Source organism: Scyliorhinus canicula, chromosome 12, assembly GCF_902713615.1.
Source record: "Scyliorhinus canicula chromosome 12, sScyCan1.1, whole genome shotgun sequence".
Classification (NCBI taxonomy): Eukaryota; Metazoa; Chordata; class Chondrichthyes; order Carcharhiniformes; family Scyliorhinidae; genus Scyliorhinus; species Scyliorhinus canicula.
In genome coordinates, this window is record NC_052157.1 from 23,034,152 (window position 1) to 23,049,966 (window position 15,815).

The window sequence follows — 15,815 nt, forward strand, 5'->3', positions numbered from 1 at the left end:
TCATTAAGGCCTAAATCTTGCCTGTTTATTTTGAAATGTGGCTTGTATCCGTTTTTGTCTTCTCTGTACATAACACTGGGGTTTCCAAATATATCTATCAGATTGTGAGAAGAAGGCTCTTCAGAAAGCAAAAAATAATTATTTTATTGTTCCCAGATCACATTATGATTTGAATTTTGTAACAAAGGCTGTAAATGATTCTCCCTCTACAAAGAAAATTAACTACCTTTCACTTTTTTCTGTAAATTGCAAGCTTTACCACTAATGTTTTGTAAACTAAGGTGCACTTGAGTTGTTTATGACCTCATGGTGACTTCCAAAACAAAAACATTGTTGTGAGGTTCTTCATGACATTTCTTCATCTAACTTCACAGAATATTGACTTTGTTTATTTTTTAGGAACTGCATTTACTGCAGAATTTATTTTTTGAAATCCTTATTCCCTCACCATTTTACATATTTTGCCTGGTGGCATGTCAGGAGGGTTGTTTAGCCATTTTTATGGATCGATTCATCTTCAAACATACAAGTACAAAGCAATTAAGATTTTATTTTGTTTGGGAGATGACCATTTTCATTAGCAGGCACCGTTGTAGTCTTGAGGAATGAATTCTCCTTATCCTTGTAGTACCTGCAGAAGAAACCACCACATCTCTGTCACTCAGCAGGCTCAGGGATTCCCTACTTCAAAATGAAAGTCAACTACTCAGACATGTTATGAACACTTCTCTTGTGTATTGCCAATTGATCATACTTTTAACTTCTATAAGAGGTCCATTGATGATCTGAACTTACTTGTCACTGGTCCGAAATAACTAATGATGTGCTGCAACAACAATGGGTGGCATTTTTTCCCCCTGCTGAGATTGTTCGATCCTACTGAAAGTCAATGGACTTTTGGCTGGCCCTCAGCTTCCCCCAGGGCACATTCTGCCACGGGGGGGACGGAGGTAGGGATGGGGGTTGCCCGGGGGGGGGGGGGGGGGGGGGGGGGCTGCGCTGCGGCTAAGTCCCAGCCGATGTTTCTTCCAAATCTTACCACTGTCACCACCAGTGTGATCTGATCCAGGATGATTGAGGAAATGTTTGTATTTTCCTTGTCTGTGCGTGATCTAAATATCCCATAACAGCTGTGTACAAAGACCATCCTTCACCTCTAGTAATTTTGCAGTGTTTTCAATAGTGTTGCATGTTCTGCCTGATGCCCACATTGTTCAGTGAGTCTGGGTACATTTTTTCCTTGTCAATTTGGAATTACATGCGTTGCTGCAAAGTTGCTAGTGTAGTACAAACATATATTGGATACTGAACATTATTTGGGGTGCGCAGGTATACCATTAAATGCTGTTTGAGCCATTCTGAATTCATAATTTCTCCTTCAGTCAAACATTTTTCTTGGGAGTCATTAGGATTGCCAAGCCCATCTTTTTAGGATATAGTGTTAAAGGATTTACAGAATTTACTAATATTTTGGCTGATGAACCATGTCATATATCATTTATGTTCTTGGCTTGTCTTTTTGCTTCTCCTATAATGTGACCTATTGATGTTTACTGATATTAGTTTGGCTAGTTTTACTGGTGTCAATTCTTTGAATCCTTTATTTTCCTATGGGGAAGTAAGCTTGATTTAGAATGAATTTGACCTTTACGGATGTGATAATACACTTGTCTTACTTGATTCACCTTTCCAGTTTTTGGTGCTGTCCTTTGGTCTTGGGCATAGGAGTAAGTTGGGCTCATTTTCTTCCCACTTCCATTGTCTGCTGTCCTCTCCTCTGTCTCTCATCCCCACTTCCCCCTGTTGTGTGGCTGTTCTTCATGTAGTTTTAAAGTTTTAATTTTAATCCTTTTATTGTATGCAACCAGCATGATCTCTGCAATATGGGTATTTTGAGCTAACACACCTGATATAATTGTTGAGCCACAAGTCTACATGTAGAAACCCATTACCTAGATTTATGTTTCAAATATAGTAGCTATTTGATGAACAGTTTGGTAAATGTGCCTCATCTGCATAAGAAGATGAAGGTTGAAACCCTCTTGGTATGGAAAGAGAAGGCAAAATTCAATGAATTACTTTTGTAGGTAAGAAATAAATCAATTTGTTCAATCCAAAAATGTTGTTTTGCCAATGTAATACTGCCAGGGCTTTTTTTTTAATTCAGTAAAAGCACTTTATTCATTTTCGTTTTTTTTATTTCTGTGCATGTGTAATGTGCTGTGACTGTGTGCTGTGTTGTGTAGTCAGTAGAAGACCATGTGGACCAAGTCAAACAAAACTGCATAGCGGAGCATCGTGGAGGCAACAAGGTAGCATCCCTTACCCAGCCGCTCATCTTTAGCAGCTGTTGTAAATACACTAGCTTCAACATCTTGTTTAATGGCGTGTGAAAGTAAATAATTGTACACATGCAGAGCTCCATCTCATAGTTGTTATGTCTGTGCAGGTTGCAGTGCAAGCACAAGTATGCAATTCCGTGTGAATTCAAAAAGATTATATTGCCAATTTATGTACAGCTATTTGCTGCATTGCTAAAACCATTAAACAAATAGTAACGCTGGTGATTTTTAAATCTTTTGATGAGTGTTTTATTTCTACTTTAAAGACAAACCACGCCATCATCTTTTACGGTGTGTAGGTACACTAAATAACTTTAATTCTCTATCGTGTGTAATACTATCTTTTAGGTTGAAACAGAAATGGGCTACCCAGGTAGAAAAGCAAAGATTATACACAAAGATTCTGATGCCATAATGGCATTTGCAATTAATAAGGTAAGAAAGATGAGTAGTTTATAAACACAAAGCCATTTTTCCTCTCCAGGTCGCTTTTAATCCATCAGATGAAATATTTTACAAATAACACTCAATCCCTTGGAATCAGTCTTGTTATTTTTGTATAATTTCTCATTTTCTTTAGCTTTTTGATACACCGGAGCTGTCATATTAGACCTACCAGTAAAGACGTCTAGTAGGTATAAATTGTGATGTGTAAACCGCAGTGCCCATTTTGCTGGATCTTGTATGACCAAGAACAGCCTCCACAGAAGTGCTTCAGCTTGTACACTGAACTCTGCTCTCCCAAATGGTAATTTTTTTAACAGACTTGTTACAAAGACCAGTTATGTTTCTAAATCACTCATGAGAAGGACATGGCACTGTCCTTGAAGGTTGCATTGAGCATGGTTGAAACATAGTAAGATACAAAAAGGTGGAGAGTTCAAAATGCCAGTGTGAAGAGCTGTTCAAAAATGACATGGTGAGGTACTGCTTGTGTTCAGTGATACGCATTTGGTCGGCCCAGTATAGAGGAAAGTCCGTAGTGAACAACGTGTACAGTATGGGATCAGTGCTGGGACCGCAAGTGTTTACAATTTACATTAATGACTTGGAGGAAGGAAGCGAATGTGCTGTAGCTACATTTTCAGACAACACAAAAATAGGTGGAAAGGCAAGTTGTGCAAGGGATACAAACAGTTTGCAAAGAGATATTGATAAATTAACTAAGTGGGCAAAAAGTTGTCAAATGGAGTATAATGTGGGAAAATGTGAAGTTATTCATTTTGGAAGGGAGAGTAAAAGTATTGTTTAAATGGAGGAAAACTGCAGAAAGCTACAACAAAAGGAACTTGGGGGTACTTGTGCATGAAACGTAGAAAGCTAACACACAGGTGTAGCAGGTAATCAGGAAGGTTAATGCAATGGTGGCCCTTATTTCAAGGGGGTTGGAGTGTAAGACCCAGCTGCCCATCAGGCTGAGGAGGGAGCCAGAAAGGGAGGCCTGTGACGACCCACAGTGTACAGGCTTCGTTGGTCATTCTGTAAGCTGGCTGAATCCATATGCCGCAGAAGGTTCAGTCTCTGCGGAGAGACAATGCGGCACATGTGCCATGTCCTCACTTCTGCTCCCTCAATGTCCATGCCACCAGGTCATTCCAGGCTGGAGCAGGGGCCCATGTGGCATATCCCAAACATCTGGGAGGTGATTGATACTCTATATGCCCAGGCATCAGACTATATTACCTCCGACCTGGACCAGGCCCACAAAGAAGCCTGGGCTTCAGGATTTGATGCAATCGTCAGGATGCCCCAGGTCCAGGGGACGATCGATAGCATGCCTGTCGCCCTGTGAGAATCAGGGAGTGCCCTATATTAATGGAAAGAGGTTGCACTTCCTTAATCACCATCTCCAGAATCGTTCATGTGTGTGGCCGTTACCCTAGGAGCTACATCTTGGAGCACTCGGGTCGCGGCTGTCTTCAGAGGACACCCCAGGATGACGAGTTGGCTCATGGGGGATGAGGGATACCCGCCAAGGACATGGCTGATTACGTCAGTGCAGAGGCCTGAGACCGAGGCGGCAACCCAATGCAATGAGGCTCACGTTGCCACCTGTGCTGTCATTGAGCAGTGCATCAGGCTCTGATACCTTGACCGCTCTGACGGTGGCCCTGCTGTAAACAACCACCCACCCCCGGTCTCCCGCTTTATGGTGGGCTAAGTGTCATGCAGCCTTGTCTGAGGAATGAAAAATGAAATGAAAAATGAATGAATGAAATGAAATGAAAATCGCTTGTTGTCACAAGTAGGCTTCAAATGAAGTTACTGTGAAAAGCCCCTAGTCGCCACATTCCGGAGCTTGTTCGGGGAGGCTGGTACGGGAATTGAACTGTGCTGCTGGCCTGCCCTGGTCTGCTTTCAAAGCCAGCGATTTAGCCGTGTGCTAAACCAGCCCCAGAGACAGTGGACCGGGAGGATGAGCCTGAGGAGGAGCTGAAGGATGGAGGACAGGCTGCCGCGAGGGTCCAACATGCGAGGAGGACCAGAGAGACCCTCATCATCTCCAGATTCTCTGAGGACCCGGCTGTATACATCTGCTCAACACCCCCCCCCCCCCCACCCTCAAAACAGTCTCCTCCCCCCTCCCCTCCTGTTTTCCCCTCCAAGGGTCTGTGTAACATCACTCCAGGGTGATCGTCCTGTTTTGGCACTGTTAGTGGGTCACAGACATGGCTTGGCAGTGATGATCACTCACTGTGAGTAAAGCTTGGTGCTTCTCCGTTTCTGCGGAAGTCTGCCTCCTGTTTTTTGGCTGGCAGTGCGTTCACACCTGTCCACTGAACTGGGTCTACATCAGGGTCCTTTGAACTTGGGCCACTGTGCCCAGGAGTGGGGGAGAGCAAAGAAAAACAGGGGGTGGGGTTGTGCTCTGAAGAATAACGTGACAGAGGCTTCACATGTCAGAGATGTGGCATGTTTTAAGAATGAACTCTTTACTAGTGAACATTTTAGCCTCCGCCTCTCCATTCCCCCTAGCTACAGAGAGTGGCCTCACCAGTGCCTGTTCAGTGCTCCTTATTCTTCTTGATCTTTCGTGGACTAGTGCTACCTCTAGGTTTGTCCCCAGGATGCACATCAGGCTGCCTTCACCTTTGCTGCTTTCTACGGCCTGTGGCTTTTGATGCCCTTGGCAACTATCTTCTGGGGGGCCTGGAGCTGGAGGGCCCGGCCGACTTATCAGTGCCACAGGGGTCACCATGCTAACCTGTTCTGCCTGCTGCTCTTGAGGAAAGGGGGCTTCGGAAGAGCTGGAGACCGCATAGTCTCCTTGGTGACAAGCCCCGCATTGGCCTTTCATGCTTTCTTCGCTCTGACGGTGCCGCAGAGCCTTTGGGCACTCCATGAAATGGAGTGTCAGCTGGAGTGAGCTCCAAAGGCATCTGAATCATCTGGAACTGCCAGTCCTGGAGGCTCCCCATTGTCTGCACCATGGTGCCAACACCATCAGTGGTTGATCTCCGTGACTGGGCCATGCTTTACAGTGCCCCGGCAATGTCCACCTGTGTCTGAAACACGTCCCTCAGCAACTGGGACATGATGTCGAGGCCCTCAGCCACAGTCGTCACAGACTGTAATGCTGTGGGCACAGCCACTCAAGGCGTTGATGTCCTGCACCAGGTTTCCACTGTGGTTGTCAGCCTAGCAATGTTGACCTCTGTGCCAGGCATTGTCGGCATCATCTCCTGCACTTGAAGTCTTAGGACTCCGTCAGTCGGCCTTGCAGTCGCTGGAATATCACCGACGCCCCTCCTGAATTTCATGGCTTTGCGCTACCATCTACAGGAAGGACTTTGTCCAGAGGCTGGGCAACTGGCTTAGACCCAGCTGTATCCTAGGATCCAGCAGACCTCTGACTGCTGTCTCCCTTGGATAGTCCTGCTTCTGCCTGATGTGCATCAGCAACTGTGTAATGCTCATCAGATTGTGCCCCAGAAGCCTGTCCTCTCGTGTTGCCCATCGAGGTGTGTCTCTGCGCTGGTGGAAGGTGCAGGTGATAGCTGTGACACCTCACCAGTGGTCTCCTCTGAGCTCTCCTCCCAGGTGTTCTATTGGGTGGTGGTGGGTGGGGGTGCACAATTCGGGATGGCCCAGCCTCATCAGATTTTGAACCGGATGGCACCACCTCATCATGGTGATCCTAAAAGACCATGGACATACGGTCAGTGAGAGGGAAGGATCATTTTGTCTAACATCAAAAACTCACTTGAGACAGGTCATCTGGATGAAGGGGCAATGGATCCTCCCCTCTCTCTGGTACAGGTCAACCTCTATGTCAGTGACTGCTCTCTCCTCGGGCATCCCCGTGATTTCCAGGTGCAGTTCCTCAGAAGGGATGAGGAGTCAAATCTCTGGGATTCCTCCCCCTCCCCATCTTGGCCCGTTTCCATTTATTATGGGCTATCTTGGGCTATCTTCTCTTGCGGAAACAAAGAGAGGGCATTGTGAGTCGCAAGCTTGATGATCCAGGGGCTCTATAGCAGGTGGCATGTGAAGGCACAGTCCCTAGACATGAAGGGGCTGTGCTGGTGGGTGCCAGGGGGTTCTGAGGAACAAGCTTGAAGATCAGGGCCGGGATTCTCCCCTACCCGGCGGGGCGAGGGGTCCCGGCGTAGCGGAGTGGCGCCAACCACTCCGGCGTCGGACCTCCCCAAAGGTGCAGAATTCCCCGCACCTTTAGGGGCTAGGCCTGTGCCGGAGTGGTTTCCGCCACACCGACTGGCACCAAAACCAGCACCAACAGCCTCTGACTGAAAGGCCTTCACCGGACCGTGCATGCGCCGGTGCGTCAGCAGCTGCTGACGTCACCACCGGCGCATGCGCGGTAGGGGGGGGTCTCCCGCCTCCGCCATGGTGGAGGACGTGGCGGCGACGGAAGAAAAAGAGTGCCCCCACGGCACTGGCCCGCCCGCCGAGCGGTGGGCCCCGATCGCGGGCCAGGCCACCATGGGGGTACCCCTGGGGTATGATCGTCCCGTGCGCCCCCCCCCAAGGACCCCGGGGGCCCACTCGCGCCGCCAATCCCGCTGGCACCAGAGGTGCTCCAATTCCCGCTGGCGGGAACGGCCTGTCAACGGCAGGACTTCGGCCCATCGCGGGCCGGAGAATCGCCGCGGGGGGGGCACGCCAATCGGCGGGGCGTGATTTCCGCTCCCGCCGATTCCCGGGTAGCGGAGAATTCCGCCAGTGGATTTGGAGGGACGGGGTGGTGCTTGGGAATTTGAGAGGTGGCAGGCGAACCTGATGTCAAGAGAGAGGTGGTAACTTGCCCTTGCAGGCCATTGGCCGTCTTCCGACTGGACCGCAGTCGTCCTTGTCACGTTGACAGCTGGTGCCTCTTCCTCTGCCACTTCCACTGCCTCCCAGGCTCACCCTGCTGCTGATCCTCCAACCTCTCGGGGAACAAGATGCCCCACCTCTCATCCATAGCGTTGAGAAGCCTTGTGAGGTCGCAATTCTCAAAACGAGGAGCAGGTCTGCGCGCCTCATGCTTATGTGCTAACTGGGAGTGAGTGAGGGAGCACTTAAAAGCATCTCCCTCTAGTTAGTGGTGAGTAACTGAGGCTTGTTTGGGCCATCAGTCAGCAAGGGAGTCAATAATGTCAATAGTCTCATGTTTGGCACTAAGCGCCGTTGAATATGAGTGAGCTGCGATCTCGCCAACGCAAGCCATCGTGAAAGTCCCTGCCAATCATACCAAAAACCGGATTTTAACTGTGGCCCATTGAGTCGCACCCATTATTTCATTGTAGACAGTTCAGAGAAGGTTCTCGAGCTTGATCCCTGGTATGGAGAGATTGTGTTTTAGCAAAGATTAAACAGGTTGCGACTCTACCCTTTGGAATTTAGAAGAATGAGAAGTGATCGCATTGAAATAAAGAGGATTCTTAAGGCGCTTGACAGGGTAAATGCTTAGAGGATGTCCCTCCTCATGGGAGAGTCTCAGACTAGAGGGCATAGTTTCAGAATGATGAGGTGCTAGTTTAAGACTGAGATGAGGAAGAATTTCTTCTTGAAGGTTGAGAGTCTTTGGAACTTTCCACAGTGAGCTGTGTGGGGCAGAGTCCTTGTGTATACTTAACGCTGAGGCAGATGGATTGATGATCAGTAAGAGAGTCGAGGGTTATGGGAAAAGGGCAGGAAAGTGGACGTGAGGGATGTCCGATCAGTCATGATACTATTGCATATATCGGAGCAAGCTTGGGGGGCTGGGTGTTCTATTGGGTGGTGGTGTTCTTATTTATTATGGGCCGTGGTGTTTACCAGATTGGAGGTAGTATATATAAACTGCTTTCTCAGACAAGGAAGATGCGCGGTAGCTTCTGACTCTTAACATCTTCCATTTTCTTTAAGATTATTTATTGATGATGTGCAGTAGGTCTGGAAAAAAACGAAAAGCAAATTAATTTACAGAACATATTTTTATGGGCAGGAGACATTTTAATACTGAGGTGTTAATCTCTTTCCATTTTTCGTACCAGGGCCTTGATCTTGCCGCCACATTAGCCATGGGCACTAATTCCATAATGGCTGCTAAATCTCACAAGTGGCCAAAAATGGGATCCATTATTAAAAGGCTTGGCCCAGTAGCATCTCACCATGGCAAATCCTTCCCGTGAAGGCCCTGGTGCATGGAGATGCCTGTAGGCCCTGGTGGTTGAGCGACAGGGCTGGCCTCTGGCACCCTGGGAGTACTCCCTGTCAATGTCAGGGGGCACTACCCAGGGGCTTGGCTCCATTGAGGGCAGTTCCTCTTGTCCTTGCAGGAGTTGGGGGGTGCTCTGCTTGTCCATGGGGTAGGGGCTTAAATTTAACTTTGGGGTGCCCTTATTTCAATCCTGGCATTTCCAGCATGTTTAGGCCCCGCCTCTCCAGCTGACCGTGTGATCCTCGCCACTTTGAAGTTGCACAGAATGCTGTCCAATCAGGCAAGAAAAAGCATCTGTAAAGCCGCCGAGATTCATACAGCTTTCCTCACCTGATCCAGCACTCTACAATTTGGGGAAAATTGTACCCTAGGGGTCCGATGGTGTGTGTTTAGCACTTTCTGTTTTAATTTCAGACCTCCTGCATTTTTGTTTTATTTTCACAATTTTTCTTATTTCCTTATTTTTTTATTTCTTATTTCCACTTTTCCTTTAGTTAATCTCCCATACCATTTCACATCTCAGCTATTTGTATGTTCTTCAGTTTTAATGTCTATTGCCTCGCTGAGAGGGTCTTTTATGTGAACTATTTGCTCAAAAGTGGGTCATTCAATCAACAACTTTACTCGCACAATTGTATTATCTGTTCCAACCTTATATAAAAGACATGGTTATTTTTCAGTTTTCGATTCTGATGATGGTTTATTAACAAATGTTAGCCTGCCACTGCACGTTACAGATGCAGATGGCTCTGTTAGGGGGAGTTTTAACCTGGAAAAAACAGATTAGTTTGATTCAGGTGGAATGTTAAAAGCCAGATATCTGAATCAGGATCTCAATGAGCCTTGAACCTGCCAACTTCCAGTTTTAATGGCAGGGAGATGAGGGGCAGCCAACCAATCCACTTAAATATGTTAATGAAATATTGTAATGAGGCTGTCTGCCTTCATTTTAACAGTGATTCTATTTGTAAACACAGTAGCCTGGGTTTTCCACCCGGCAAGTGAAAGGATGCATATATAAGATAAGCATCTTTAGTGCTGATTTTGAGCCTGGAGGTGCTTAACATGAAAAGCCTTCTCTTTGGCAAATTCTGGCTACTCCCCTGTCTGACCCACCACTTGCTCCCCCAACCAACATCTGCTAACCGTACACCCCTTGCCACCCATGCTTCCCCGTCCCCACAACCTGCCACCCTTTGCTGCCACCACAGTTACAAGCTCTCTCGCCCCTGCACTATTATCTCTGAGCCTAGGAGGAAAGCAGGTAACTATAAGCCAGTTAGCCTATCTATCATAGGGAAAGTGCTTGTTGTGTATTCATGTTTGTTCCAAGTTCCAACAAGGTCACTTTAAGAGTCCAATCATATGGCTTGTTGATGACATCATTGGTCGTTTACAGTCTAACAGCCTGTAAACACTTTCCAATAAAGCTCTTGTTTGTTTGTACCTTCGTGATCTGCAAGCCCATCTTTTATAAATGACACAAAGAATACTGGCGATGAAGAGATCGCAACCACGCTGGCAGAATCCCAGAGAAGTAAAAAAAGAAAAATCAAGAAAAATCATCAATCTGTGCACAGGCATCCGAAAAGGATTAGGAGGCAAATTTCGCTACACTAAAGCTGGCAATGGAGGGGTATCAAATATCAGTAAGAGCCATCGAAGGAGCCAAAATTTAAATGTCGATTTCTCAGAAAACAACATCGAAAAGATGCTCGCCATGTGTTCTTCCCAGAAAGATCTGGACAGAGTACCCTGCAGCAATAGTTTAGAGCTGGGGATGTTCCACAACTCTGAAGGAAATAGACCAACTCAGGGTACCTTGTTTGGGGGAAAAAAAGCAAGGTAGTGCTAAAACTTTCAAGGCACATCGTGCTTATGCAAGCCCTTGTCACAGCAAAAACAGCGGGAATATTTGGTGCCATGGGACCCTATGATGATGGAGCTCATATAGCGAAGATTTTGTCCAAGCGAATAAAATTGCGACAGATATTGTAGTCCCAACTTTCCGTAATACATTCAACCTGTAAAGTCTGGTGCAGCCAGCAAAACCAGGCTCGAAAACCTATGATGTGATTGCGGAGATAAACCTTTGGTCATCAGCGGGAGTTTCCAGTTCCATAAATGTAATCGACGATAAGGTGAATCAAACACACACTATTTTGAAGAAATTAACTGAATACTGTGAATTTGGAGATGTCTTGAACGACACCATTAGAGTTTCACCATGTGGGTAAGAAGTGAAGCTATCCAAAAAAGGCTGTTAACAAAAAGCAATTTAAAGAAGGCTTTAGAAGTCTCAATCTCTATAGAATTAGCAGCTAATTAAGTTTGAGCACTAAAATTCAGAAAATGTGTCAGCTGAGACCTGAACACAGACGCAAATTATAAATTGCCACCAATGTGCAAATACTGGACAGCAGCAGCAGACTGCTAGTGCAAAGATGCAAAATCCAGGAATTGTGGTAAAAAGGGGTACATCAAGCGTGTGTGTTGGGGAAAGAGACCAGTTCGAAACAAGAACTATAAAAATGTATCAAATGGAAAACCGAATAGAGGGATAAAGATTCACGTTCTTAGAAAAAGGTTGTGATAAAAGGACCAGAATCACAGACAGATGACAAACTGTTGTTGAACGTACTGGCCATTGCGGGTGCAACAAATCATTACTGGGTAACTCTATTACTGGATGTACAACCAGTGAAAATGGAGGTGGATACTAGAGCAGCAGTTTTGTTAGTACTAAAAACTGTTTACCAAGAGAAAGTATGACTTATCGCCTTAAAATCCTCAAAAGATATTACTAAAAACATATACTGAGGATGTAGTTCTGTTGAAGGGCCATATCGATATAAATGTGCAGCTAAACGGACACACCACAGTCTTGTCCCGGCACGTTATTAAAGGTAACTACCCAGCCCTAAAAGGGTATACCTGGCTGGAGAGAAGCGAGCTAAACTGGGCTGAGGTGTATCTCATTGTCGGAATTCAAAGCGAATCTACCAAAGATTTTAAAGAAACGTACCATTATCTCAGAGAACTGAAAAAAAAGAAAGAGGTCTCAGTCCAGCTAAGGATGAAGGACGAAAGCCAAGCAAAATGCTTAAATAATAATAATCTTTATTATTATCACAAGAAGGCTTAGCTTAACACTGCAATGGAGTTACTGTGAAAATCCCCAAGTCGGCACACTCCAGCACCTGTCCGGGTACACTGAGGGAGAATTTAGAATGTTCAATTCACTTAATGGCTAGCACAAGTGGCTAGCACTGTGACTTCACAGCACCAGGGTCCCAGGTTTGATTCCCCGCTGGGTCACTGTCTGAGGAGTCTGCACGTTCTCCCCGTGTCTGCGTGGGTTTCCTCTGGGTGCTCTGGTTTCCTCCCACAGTCCAACGACGTGCAAGTTATGTGGATTGGCCATGCTAAATTACCCTTGGTGTCCAAAAAGGTTAGGAGGGGTTATTGGGTTCCGGGGATAGGGTGGAAGTAAGGGCTTAAGTGGGTCGGTGCAGATTCGATGGGACGAATGGCCTCCCTCTGCACTGTATGTTCTATGTTAACAAACACGCCTTATGGGACTTGTGAGAGGAAACCGGAGCGCCCAGAGGAAACCCACGCAGATACTGGGAGAACGTGCAGACTCTACACAGACAGTGACCCAAGCCAGGTCCCTGGTACGGTGACGCAACAGTGCTAACCATTGTGCTACGTGCCACCCATCTGTGCTACCGTGCCGCCCATAAAGGCTAGGTCAGTGCCATACGCCATCAGGCCTGAGGTTGAGGCAGAATTTAAAAAGCTGGTCAAGACGGGGGTCCTCGAACCTGTTAATGTAAGTCATTGGGCCACGCCAATTGTAATCGTGATGAAGAAAGATGGTTCAGTACGCATGTATACCGATTTTAAAGTCACTATCAGTCCGGTACTGTGTGTACAGCAGAAACCTCTACCTATAATGGATGATTTATTAGCTGGGTTGGCTGGAGGCCACCGTTTCAGTAAAGTCACCTTAGTCAAACTTATCTCCAGATAAATGTGGATCCAGATTCACAATAATATTTTACAAATTGCGACACACAAAGGGTGATTCCAAAATAAAAGATTCCAATTGGCATCACGTGCTCAACTCTGTTATTCCAACATGCCATGGATAAAATTCTAAGTGGACTGTGTTCAGTGCTGCTCAGACAATATTTTAATTACTGGCGCATCTTCAAAAATTTGACACTACACACCAGAGACTAGAAGATTACAGACTACGAGTAAGGAAGTATAAATGTGAATTATTCAAATCTTGTATTGAATATCTGAGACATGACACGGATGCAAAGGGACTGTACAAACCGCCTTCAAAAGTAAAAGCCACAACTGAGGTACCTGCACTATTATCCAACAACTATTCTCAATCTTTTACACAACTGATTGTGTCAAAGCAGGAAATGGAAATGGGTGGATCAGTGAGTGAAGGCCTTCATACAAGCTAACGAAGCACTACCAAAGTCAGGAGCCCTGACACATTTTGATTCGAAATTACCGTTGCAACTGGCTTGTGACACATCACCTTTTGGGGTGGGAGAGTGATTTCTCACAAAATGCTCAATGGTGTAGAGAAGCCAATAGCATTTGCATCAAGATTCTTGAACAAAGCAGAAATGGACTATGTACAGAAGAGAAGGAAGATCTCGGCATCATTTCCAAAATCAAAAGTTTTTACCACTGTCTATATGGAAGGAACTTTATGGATCATTGACCACTGACAACAAGTCTTGAACCGCCGTATTCCATCTTTAGCAGCGAGCTGGATGCAGTTGTCAGCATATACATGACGAAATATTGTCAATTGAATCTCCATGGGAACGCTGATGGACTCTACCTTTAAAGAGCTGTCAATTAATAGTTTGAGTGGCAATATGTTCTATTCCGAAGAAGTCGATAACTTGTCCTGTGGTTACAGGAGTGTTCAGAAGTATACGAGAAATAATCCACTACTGGACATGGTACTCCAAGGCAAAAACCACGGGAGCAAACCCGGAGTTGAAGTCATAAGTTACCTGAAGACCCAAACTATCCATACAGGCAGTTTGTCTCGTCTGGGGAATGAGGTTTATCATTCTGCCATTGTTAAGGAAACATTCCCTAAACCAAATTCATGAAGGTCGTTGCGGGATAGTAAGGATGAAGGCGAGCATGCCTTTGGCTTTTGCAAAGGTTCAAAACTTCCCGCCCAAAGCACCATTGCACGCATGGGAATGGCCAAAGAGTTTGTCGATTATGTTGGACCATTTGAAGGACAAATGTTTTTCATTGTGGTAGATGCATGCACTCTAAATGGCCTGAAGTTGCCATTATGAAGATTATGGGCTGGATTCTCAGGTCGCCAAAATCGCGTTTGGTGATCGGTCGGAGAATTCCTGAACGAATTGAGGGAGGTGACACTTTCGCGATGCTCCACCCCCTCCAAAGCAGTTTACTCTGAGAGTGCAACTTATCGATGGCCTCAGGACATTGCCTGAGACCTGCCCCCCCCCCCCCGCCGATGCTCCGCCCCCGACCGGCCAAGTTCCCGACGGCGTGGGTCTCTCATGGTCTCATCCGTCAGGAACTTGGCATGGTCACTGCGGACTCAGTCCAGCGCCACCACAGCCTGGGGAGGGCCGATCCGTGGGCATGGGTGGGGAATTTATCAGGGGCTGGGGGCACTATGGGGAGGTGGTCCGGGTCGCATGAGCCGGCCAAAGGGGTGGGCTCTATTTCGCGGGCAGCGTCCACGAGCGGCCTACACCATGTAGCAAGGCGCGGCCGCTGCAGGCTGCCGCCGTGTGCATGCGCGGCCATGGATCCGGCAATTCTCCGGGCAGTATCCGCAGCTAGAGCCGGGTACTCTACGCTGCCAGCGTGCTAGCCTGCAGCGAAACATAGGATCAGTGGCCGTTTTACACCATTTTGTCTAAACACCACCATTCCCACGCCAGTGTGGGGACATCGCCCCAGAATCAAAGAATATAGCCCTAAGACTTTGCAGGAAACAATAGTAAAACTGGGTGAGATTCGGTTACCCTGAACAACCAGTTAGCGACAACGGGCCACAGTTCCTGGTCATCCTGCCACAAGTGGGCTGGCTGAAAATGTTTGTTCAGATAATGAAGCATTCATTGAAGGTAACTTGTGAACAAAAACCATTGCCTAAACAACTAAGCCAATTCCTGATGACATAGGAATACAACTATTCAAAACCCAAAGTTCTCCAGCAGTACTCATGATAAAACATCAGTTATGCACAGTGTTTGATTTGCTGATGCCGCCGAAGACAGCAGAAATTTTTGAGAGGAAACTGCGAGGTCCGGTTTTGTAACGCATGAACAGGGCTAAATGCAGTGTTATTCAGAAGGGTCAGGAAGTATTGGCAAGGAGGTTTACCGGCAGTGAGGAATGGATACCTGCCCCTGTCTTAGCCAGGACTGGTTCCCTACAATGTTCAAACCTGGGACAATGAAGTGTGGAAAAGATTCACTTATCCGTCGAATCCATACAGTGCAGAACTAAGCCATTCAGTCCATCGAGTCTACACCGGATGTCTGAAAGCGCACCCTACCTAAGCCAACTCCACCACCCTATCCCCACCTAACCTGCACGTCTTGGGACTATGGGAGGAAACTGGCACACCCGGAGCAGACCCGTGCAGACACTGGTACAATGATTAGGAAGGCAAATGGAATATTGGTGTTTGTTGCAAGAGGACTGGAATACAAAAACAGGGAGGTTTTACTACGGCAGTATAGGACCATGGGGCACCTGCGGCATGTTTCTCGGTGGCGGGGTGCAGC

General features: G+C 46.6%; 1 protein-coding gene across 2 annotated transcripts in view; it reads left to right on the forward strand.

Moving 5' to 3' along the window:
• dmxl2 (Dmx-like 2) overlaps positions 1-15,815 on the forward strand; it is a 220,418-nt gene that overhangs the window by 173,972 nt on the left and 30,631 nt on the right. Inside the window, exons 34-35 of one of the 2 annotated variants that reach the window (XM_038813520.1) lie at positions 2,247-2,312; positions 2,691-2,777. In XM_038813520.1, the coding sequence (XP_038669448.1) occupies positions 2,247-2,312; positions 2,691-2,777 (153 nt within the window). The remainder of the gene's footprint in view (positions 1-2,246; positions 2,313-2,690; positions 2,778-15,815) is intronic. The other variant, XM_038813521.1, reaches the window with a different exon arrangement.